The sequence below is a fragment of the Leguminivora glycinivorella genome, chromosome 12 (genome assembly GCF_023078275.1).
Source record: "Leguminivora glycinivorella isolate SPB_JAAS2020 chromosome 12, LegGlyc_1.1, whole genome shotgun sequence".
NCBI classification, from domain to species: Eukaryota; Metazoa; Arthropoda; class Insecta; order Lepidoptera; family Tortricidae; genus Leguminivora; species Leguminivora glycinivorella.
Genome location: NC_062982.1, coordinates 11,684,154 through 11,694,971, shown reverse-complemented (window position 1 = coordinate 11,694,971; position 10,818 = coordinate 11,684,154). Strand labels below are relative to the sequence as shown.

Genomic DNA, 10,818 nt, shown 5'->3' with positions numbered 1-10,818 from the left:
AAATCCCAAATGATTTCCATCGATACCATTTATTTGGCTTATAACTACAAATACATGTATAGCCCTAGCGTTTTATGAAAATATGAATAATTCTAATATATGTAGGTATTGCAAGTTCAGTAACCGATTCAACCGGCAACACTCCAAGAGTGTATTCTCATCTTTTATCACAAAAAGTAAACAATGGCGTGGGAACTATTTTTACATTGATATTCAAAGTGAAATTGATTTGTAATACAAGGAGAAAATACTTCTAGTCACTTGGCTCGCATTTAGGTACACATAGTAAGGACTGTAAAGAAATAAAATAAATAATCTTAGACAACAATGCATTATAATTGTGAGTATTTTCCGAGTGTCCTTACTAGCATACCTACATCCAATTTTCGGGTAGAGAAGTTTGTCATTCACGAAGACGCCACCCGACCTCTAGCGCTGTATTAGTCGTCTATACACATTATATATCACAAATAGGTGTGTATAGACATGACTGTACTGATAACAGATACACATTTGTATTCAAAACGATTAGACAGAAGAGCGGGGCGCAGCCTCGAGAATGACACCAACTAGAACAGTAACTAAGCATTTTACTTCATGCCAAATTTCATTTGAAAGTCAATTAATTGTAACAGATGTCTCAACTCCCATGGGTTTAAAAACTAAAAACAACTTTACAGTTACAAGTTACAACTCCGTACAGAATCTTGATTTCTTTTACTGTCCCATAACGAGTTATGACTAATTGGTGCACAATTTGTCAAGGCAAATCGTTTACTGAACTAAATTTGTATATATGTTCCTACAAATAATTTTAAATGTTGACTACAAGTAACATATAATATCTATGCAGTATTAAACAAATTGTACATAATGTTAATATTGACGATATATCAACTAATTATTAGTCAAACTCAATAATAAAACAGCTAGCCTTCCTATATTACTACTCATATTTCGAGTAGGTGTTTATCAAAAGGTATTATGATTTAGAATTATTTCTACTCATTAGTTATTATCTGCACTTTCATGGTTTATAATAGCACAGGGTAATATTTAACTATTTTTTTTACGCACCATGCCAAAGTGAAGTTTTCAACTAAATATGACCCTTCAAACGCTTTAAATCTACGACCAATACACAACGCATATGAAAACAAAAAAAATGGTCAGAGAATATCGTCGATAATCGCAAGATATTTTTTTTTATCAAAACTATAGGTACGCTAGCCGAGACTTTTGTTATATGTGTACGATTGTGCCGAACGCACGCCAGCTACGAGCGACATACCCAACGATCGTTCGATTGTTTCTTCGAATATAATAAAAGTTAGAGCGCGCGAAACATTTGTACATTGTGATATAGGTACCGCACAACGCACAGTGCAAATCAAATATATATCTGAATGGCGTCAGTCTCTCCATCACAAGCAACGGAACAATTGGTAGGTATGCATTCTAATTGCACGACACTTTTAATGACAAGATAAAAACTATTCAATTGATAACTAATTTGAGAAATTAACTAACGTTACTTCAAGCTAACTATTAGGTAAACACATTAAGCTAAGCACCGTATAGATATGAATATTTATAACGAGAATCTTATAATATAAGCTATGATATTTTTTAATATAAATTAGGCAGCAAGCCCTCAAAACATTACTCGTCACTCATCTGCTATACCTTCTTTTAATACACCCTATCATTTCTCACTAGAAATACGCGGGGATGTGACTACCTTTCTTCCGCCTTCTCTACTGACAAGCTGGGTGTATCAGAGTATACATTCAACTAAAAAAATAACATTGTATTTCTGCAATACAGCATAGATTAATAAAGCTAGTAATGGAGAGACAAGACCGCCAGGTAAAAAGAGACGCTCAAGGTAGTCCATGTATTGTATTTGAAGCTGTTTTAATATCGGCTTAATCTTGATAAGTAAATCAATCACAGGCATTACAAGACCTTAGGAACAATACACTATTATAGTCTGACACATTTAGTCGCATAAGCCATACATCGTCTAACCAGGTCTACCATCACATCACTACAAAAAAAACTCTCCTTTTTATAAGTGACATGACAACTGCTAGGTTATATTATAATTATAAGCTGTTAGTGATCCTCAAACAACAAAGATAACATAGATAAATTAGACGACATAAAAACTACCTTACGCCAATTAAAGCTAGATTGGTTACAGAAGAGTGATTTGAATGAAATAAAAACCAGCTGATTCAGTCTATAAGTTACATATATACAAATGTTACACCAAAATATTACAGTTATAAAATTTTATTGCGAGATTGTACACACTAAATTAGCTGTGATCTCAGAATTCCAAATTGAGTTATGAAATGCAGGTGCCCGGTTTAAACTGTCTTTGAACCTATATTTGTATGAATGGTATCATAGTTTACACCAAAACTCAAGATAAAAAATTCATCACTAACATAAAAAATGGCATTGTTTTATATTACAATACAATTTATAAAATAGACCTATAAATACAGTGTGCAGGCACAATTGAATAGATGAGACACTTCGACCGGCACAAAGATTATAAAGTTTACATACTTACAGTTAGATATATGTGTTATTTATATAACTATGTATCAAAATCAAGATATTACTATTAATTTACACAACAACCCCGCTACAACTAAATTTCTGTCATCATAAAAATGTCAACCAATATTAAACGTAATCTCAACATATATGTAGCCAATGTTTCTCACGCTACTAAAGATCGTTAAATCGCAAGCGGCACAAATGGCATTTCAGATAACGAATAATTTGAAGACTCGAAACTCAAATGGAATTAACAAATTCTTATAAAAGATTCCTAGTCATAGGTTATCACAAATGGATCACGCGCAGGGCGAGTTCTACATGGGGCCCTCGACGGTGCTGACCTTCATGGCGAAGTAGTAGACGGCCCGGCTGAAGAGTAGAAAGGCGAGGAGGAAGGCGCCGACGTAGGCCACGTACACGCCCGTGCCGTGCGTGCGCGCCGCCGCCAGCGTGCCCAGCGTCACGCCCAGCGCGATGGCCAGCACCACCAGCGCCAGCACGGCGAAGATGCAGCCGCGCAGGCGCGCCATGCGCGGGCCCACCGACGACACCTTACGGCAGTGCGGACACCGCACCGGCGCGTTCTTCAGCAACTGGTACTGGAACGGAGATTAGGATAGGTGAGTTCGGTTTGTAAGATACGAATATCGAGTCAAATATTAAAAAACCCTATTTCACTCCTTTTTGATGTAAGTTACAAATTTTTTTCGTCATGCAGTTTTAGGAGGAGTTTATTAGGTATTTCGTTTGAACAGATTTAGAACCATTATCTAACTAAAAAGATATCTCAGACAAACTGTATCTCATTTATCAATATTATCTGGGAGTCTTTTTAATGTAAGATAATATGGGACGTTCCGTCCTTATGCTTCATAATTTCAATTCAATTTCAATTTTCAAATATTTATTCAAGTAAGCTTTTATAAGCAATAAGGGCTATTTTATCAGAATGTCTGTTGGAATTCCGAAAGGACCTTATAAAACTTCAAGTATGGTGCATTAGGTTAATTCCGAATGACAGAAATGCTCGGATAATTCCGAAAGGGGAATCTTGATATGATGGAATAATGGTGATTTTTATGCGACTTTCGTAATTAGACGACTTTCGGAATTACCCTAATGCACCTTATAAGAACTTTTTAACCATTGAAATTTACAAAAGCATAATGGATGAAACTAGAGATGTTTTCCATACCATTGAACACTAGAAGGCATATAAATAATATCGCATATTCCACCGTAAGCGCTGTAAGTTGATATCATTTAATGACCGCCGTAGCGTGACTGACGAGAGCAAGCTAGATTATCTTTTATTGCTCTGACTCACAGCTTGAGATAACATACAAAACGAGCCGTAATATCGTCACTACTTTTAAAAAAACTTGTATCTTCGTCTGTCAATGAAAAGAAAATTGTAGTAAGTATGTATAGAATACTGCGTTTTAACTTTGAGGAACAGCGTGAGATACGAGATTTTTAACCGACTTCAAAAAAGGAGGAGGTTCTCAATTCGACTGAATTTTTTTTTTTATTTTTTTATTTTTTTTTTGTATGTATGTTACTCGATATCTCCGAGAATCGTGGACCGATTTTCAAAATTTTTTTTTTTTTTTTTTTTTTGATCGAACGGGTATAACCCCGAGATGGTCCCATTGGCACCAAGTCGGGGTCTGATGATGGGATCTTGGAGAAATCGAGGGAACTCTTCAAATGTTATAGGCACATGTAATGTTTTTAGCGTATTTTTCAAAGGTACACCAGTATTTACGCCTGATGGTAATAATTTTATGTGACTGAGCTGATGATGGAAGGTCAACTCCTCAATGGTTAGGAGTTAAAGGATAATTCTTTCACTACTGTACATATATTCGGACTGATACATATAATATCACTAGGAACCACTAAAAATCAACAAATAAATTAACTTTTTAACAAAAAATAAAACCGCCTTCAAAAAAAGCGTGTTACAAAATACGGAGAAACTAAAAAGCCAAAAATAATAAACCTTCGAATTCAGATTTCTTATCGGATTGCAATAATCTAAACATCCAAATTATAAACAAATCAATTATTTTTGGAGTCGGGGCCAGCCTGCGTATGGTTGGGTGGGGGAAACAGGAAATAGCAAGGCGACGAACAGGTCTGGTCCCGACTACAAAAATAATTGATTTGTTTATAATTTGGATGTTTAGATTATTGCAATCCGATAAGAAATCTGAATTCGAAGGTTTATTATTTTTGGCTTTTTAGTTTCTCCGTGTTTTGTAACACGCTTTTTTTGAAGGCGGTTTTTTTAAAAGTAGTGACGATATGTATATCAACTATTTTCCATCTACTCTCAAATCTTTTAAATTTAATATTTTTAAATAACTTCAAATAACAAAACCACTGCTACCAAAGAAAATAAAAGGGTCGCAGTTTTAGGTCTGTTACTAGCCGTTTTTTTCTACATCGTGAAAACCTTCTCGGATCTCCACGAGCGTAGCACTACGCGCGTAGTGCAGTTCACAGTGAATGTATTAAATATGTTGAGGGGCAAGTAAGAAGGTTTATAATTTGCCAAAAACGTGTCATGGCAGTGCGCACACACGACGCGGCACATGCCGGGCAGCGTGGGAAAGCGGCGGCACGGGCGACGGCGGCAGGTTGGTGCTGTATGTACCTACTATAGAGTCATTACCAAGCACGTAACCTGGCAGTTGATGATGTATGTAGAGTCATTACCAAGAATGTGTCCTGACAGTGCGCACACACGACGCGGCACATGCCGGGCAGCGTGGGCACGGGCGGCGTGACGGGCGACGGCGCCAGGTTGATGATGCGCTTGCAGTCGGCGCGCGGACACGCGATGCGCTGCGACGACGACTTGCATATCAGCAAGCAGTTGCACGGGCATCGCACGTACTTTTTGCCTGGTGGCGCGTTCCTTATAGGCTGAAAAAGTCAAATATTACCTATGATTTCAGTTGCTATATTGAAGAATCAACAGTTATGCTATATTTTATTTATTTATTTATTTAGACTTTATTGCACGACATAAGATTGTACAAATGGCGGACTTAATGCCTTAAGGCATTCTCTACCAGTCAACCATTGGATCAAACAGAAACTTTAGTTAGTGCAGGATTGTCAAATAGAGATGTGATAAGAAACACAAATCAAATTACCTATGTATCCAATAAAAGAAAATGTATATATGAGTGTATAACACATAAATATATAGTTTATAATATAAACTTACATACAAACTATAAATATATAACTAAATATATAATATATAATGTACCCAAGTATAAGCAATATGCAGATCATTTATCCTTGAGCTTGTTAGAGAGGTGTATACGTAACTTGCGTTTAAAAGAAAATTTGGTCTGTGCTTGCCTTAAGGGAAGAGGGAGATCATTCCAAAGACCATTGTAAGGCACGACTCGGGCCTTACTATAATATTATCGACCATACATCTTCGCGGCCGGTAAAACGTCCTAGTTACCATCAGGATTTGTATTGCAGGTAAGTATTTGTGTTATACGAATAACCTTTCAAAGCGTCTATAGGGCAAGCGACGTGGGTATTTTTGCCGGCCTACGCTCATATTCCGTTACACTTCATGTGTCGTTACGTACGTAAACAGTTACCTATCTGCAGCTAGGTGTGCCTATATGAGAATGATCAAGCAAAATTCTAGTTACATGAAATACCTACAATTGTATTTTTAGCTTTAAATTAGCGCATACCTATTACGTAATCTGTTTTATATCCCTAAAAGGAAGTGTTCCAGTTTTTAAAGTAGGTACTTACGGCTTACACCGACCGACTGGAGCAGAAAGGCCAGACAGATTATTTATTAGGCTGCGATGTGGGTCAATATCCGGACGTTTCGACCGCGCGGATTAAATTTCGTTCAACTGCACACGAATATTGCCCTTGCTACGACAGTTGGCTGCCACTCGATATTGCCTGAGTTTTAGTGCAATGACGATTTCATAATGTAGCCAATTGAATGAAAGTGGTGTAGTTTACAAGTTTACGAATTATGATAGCGAATGTAACCATGCTCCTATGGTTTTTATCATTATTTTGTGATGCCCAGGGAGCAATGAATATAAATATTTACATAGGTACTTTTTTTTCAATTCAAATTCAATTCGAAATATCTTTATTCATGTAGGCCTAATTACAAGCTCTTATGAATCGTTCATTACATATATATTATGATCTTAATCTAACCTAATTTATCAGAGCAATTTATTGTTCATAATTTGATGTTCATAGCTTGAAATTTACCAGACTTATAATTGTTGGTGCTCATGCTCATTGTCAAATTGGGATAATAGTACCTACTGTTTGGTTTGGTTTAGCAAGTTGTAAGTCCAGTTTTATGTTCTTATTTTAAGAACATAGTTTCACCAAAGAAACGCTTCTCGAATTCTTGTCTAGTAAATTAGAGTTCATGCTAAAAAAAAAAATTTACTCATTATTATTCAATACGCGTATCACTGTGACTGAACTTTTGATGAGTCACTTCCAACTTCCAAGTAATAAAAGGTGATTGTCACTAATGTTACAAACTAAATATGTATTACTCTGGATAACTATGATTGGTCGAGGAGTAGTTGTTGTATGCTTGGCACATTGTTGTGAAGTTAGTCTCATGTTTGTAATAACAACTTATTATCATATCTAGTCAGGCCATGGATGACAGATAGTCAAATTGGGATAATAGTACCTACTGTTTGGTTTGGTTTAGCAAGTTGTAAGTCCAGTTTTATGTTCTTATTTTAAGAACATAGTTTCACCAAAGAAACGCTTCTCGAATTCTTGTCTAGTAAATTAGAGTTCATGCTAAAAAAAAAAATTTACTCATTATTATTCAATACGCGTATCACTGTGACTGAACTTTTGATGAGTCACTTCCAACTTCCAAGTAATAAAAGGTGATTGTCACTAATGTTACAAACTAAATATGTATTACTCTGGATAACTATGATTGGTCGAGGAGTAGTTGTTGTATGCTTGGCACATTGTTGTGAAGTTAGTCTCATGTTTGTAATAACAACTTATTATCATATCTAGTCAGGCCATGGATGACAGATAGTTACTGGGCAACTTTATTGTAACAAAGACTCAATGTACTTTAATTAACTGAACTGAATCAACTCTTTTTTTTAAATGAAAAATAGTTACGAAAGGGTATGTTATTTGTGACTCCTAAAACAGGTATTACATTTTATTTGCCGTCCCCCGAAGAAAAACTTTCATGACGGATGTTATATTAAAGTAATTTAGATGCCTAAATGCATACTGTTAATTAATGTATTTTCTTTTAAATAAAAAGTAAATTACAACTAGGGAACAAATCAAATTATTTTATTGAATATTTTTGATTTGTTCTTTTTTTTCCAAGTAGTCACACTACTATATATAAATTATAAATTGAAATAGATATCATACACAAAAGAAAAAACGGCAAGGCCCACTGGTGGCCTTGTCGTTTTTTCTTTCGTGTATGATATCTATTTCAATTTTAAAAGTAAATTGGTTAAAATTAAGAGATATCTGCGAAAAAGAAAAAAAACTTGAAACTAATTTATAACATGTAGGATGTCAGTCGTCAGCAAGTGGGCTAAAGTGGACTGGCCGCTTAGCTAATTGCTTAATGTTCTTTAGCAAACAAAACACCAATGTCTCTCTCGCACTAATAAGGAAGATAGGATAGAAGGAAACCGTTTGTCATTGTTTGTCCTCTAATTAAATTAGGTTCTAAATGTATCTAAACAATTCACACCAACAGTAAAATAAAAAAAATCTGAATGGATTTTAGGTACTCTCTAGATTATAACTTTACAAAGCATATTCATGCTCTTAGCACTTAAAATGTATGTTTTATTAGTTTAGTAATTATGATTACCTATTGAAATGATTTGCTTATCAGCTTAAATACAAAACTGATTGTACTCCATACTAAAACTTGGTATTTGTAGATAATTATAGTGTAACCAATAATTTGAACAAGTATTGCAATTTGTGGTTAATGACCTCAAACATTAAAACCATTATGCAGAAAGAATTAATGCATAATTATTCAAATGGAAAAAAATCTGAGTGTTTGTTAGTCATTCATCCTCCTTGCATTATCCTGACATTTGCCACAGCTCATAGGAGCCTCAGCGCCCGCTTTGACAATTAATCTTAAGATTTAGCGTAAGTACTCGTTTTTACACAAGCAACTACTATCTGTTCAAAATATTATAGATTTAAAACTTGTATGAAGATATTAAAATAAAAAAAAATAAAAAAAAAACTTGTACTATTTTTAAAATGTTTGAATAAATAATTTATGAAACATTGGTCTGGTGAAAGTAATAGAAAAATATACACTTCAGTTGTTGCAGTCTCTGATGTAACATAATATGAAAAGAACGATTGTTCAAAACTAGGGTGAATGTGGGGCACAGACAGTATTGTTTACTTTCTGTTTAACAAGATTAAGATAATGATTGAAGACCTACACTATGAAGGTTTTAAAGTGAAATAATTTGTCTTTCGGGGGTTAACCACTGTACAAGATGAAGTATCTATAATGAACATCTGTTTGCAAATTGAGGAGACAAGATATACACCGTGTTTCACTTAACACTAAAAACCTGAAAACAGTTTGTTCAGAATCGAGAGTAGAATCGATTGAGCTATATCTTGATGGGGGTAATATTTTTATTTAAATTAGTATTATTAGTTATTTTTTATGTGCCCATTCTATTGTACTCGTAATACAACATTGTGTATATCGCATTGCTAGAGGTTGTTTACCTTTTTTTCAGTATTTAGGGGTATTAATACTGGCCGGTTACTTGGACGATTATTTTTTCCGCTACTAGTTTGACGTTGTTTGTCAGTTTAATCTTAATGTTTATCATAAGTCATAACAAATTGAACTCGTACCTAATTACAACCTTGTCATTTTGAATATTGAGTTTATTTGCTTACTGCGATTACCTGTCCAATTTGAAGTTTAATGTGACAAAGCTTTAAAGTGTTTTACAGTCACATCTTAGCTGTCTATTGGTAAACCTTATGTCGTTGCAGTAACGTACACAAATGAATAGTCTTATGGTTTATGATGGTAGTTAGCAATTATTTTATTGAGTGTAGAGCTAAAAGTCAAGTAGAGCTGTACAGAAAATTAAAAATTCAATTAAAAAAAAAGTAACGATCAGATTAAAAGATGAGTACTCTAGATGAGTTTAAAAAAATAAAAATCAGTTGGGGTGTCTGAGGTTTTGAGTGATACCGGAAACACCGTGTATATGAATATAGATGAAATGGTGTCCGATAAGAAATGAGTGACTTGGGCACCATCGGAAAGGTATGTAAGGTTCAGTTAAGCATTACCAAGCAGCTAGGCAGATGTATTCAAGTAAATAAGTAATGGTAAAAGCAGTACCGTGGCTTCGTTGCACGCGACGCATTTCACGACGTGTTGCTCCCTCTTCCCGGATATATCGATTAACGCCTGGCACACACGGCACGTCACCAAGGGCATTCCCGATTGCTGGTAAGGCGGAGGGAGCTCGTCGGGACCGATCGGCGATATCGTGCTCACCACATTTACCTCCTCCTCTGTCAAGCAAGCATACTTACGTCAAGAATAACAAATACGTAACCACATACTACCGGCTCCTCCAATAACAGGAATAATCATTACACAATCTTCACAGTTCAGTTGATTATTTACGCGATGTTATCGACCCAAAATAAGCCGATTGCATTGTTTAGCAACAAAAAAACACAAATGGGTTTTAGTTGAATCATCAGCTGTCAAAACAACAAAATCATTTATCCGCTTACCATCCCCTAATAGGGGTTGATTTTCACTTTGGCCGTCACCCATTTTATGAACTGCAAATTTAACACACTGATTAGACTTAGATAACGCGATTATTTCTATTTATTTTCAAGAAACACCTGCGACTTTTAACAATGGAGAAATCAATTTTTTTATTGAAGGCTAGGGCTGCCATTGGAAATAAATAATATTGCAAAACTTGACAAGACCGGTTTTATTTCATATGGCAACATAATGAGAAACGTTTACAAGACTTGCTAGACACCCTAATTTGTAATCACAAAAACTGTTTCTTACATTTTCAAGTTAAATAAAATGATTATTTATAAAATATTATATATTTGACCAAATTGACAGATCAATAATATTTGAAAATATTTGTCAAATCCTCGTTTTCT

General features: G+C 35.0%; 1 protein-coding gene across 1 annotated transcript; it reads right to left on the bottom strand.

Moving 5' to 3' along the window:
- Window positions 1–10: 10 nt before the first annotated feature.
- LOC125231635 (type 2 phosphatidylinositol 4,5-bisphosphate 4-phosphatase) lies at window positions 11–10,598 on the bottom strand. The gene is made up of 4 exons (XM_048137108.1): window positions 10,423–10,598; window positions 10,019–10,194; window positions 5,302–5,511; window positions 11–3,176 (listed from the first exon to the last, which is right to left on the bottom strand). The coding sequence occupies exons 1-4, from the start codon at window positions 10,463–10,465 to the stop codon at window positions 2,892–2,894; spliced, it is 714 nt and encodes a 237-aa protein (XP_047993065.1). The 5' UTR covers window positions 10,466–10,598; the 3' UTR covers window positions 11–2,891.
- Window positions 10,599–10,818: the final 220 nt, after the last annotated feature.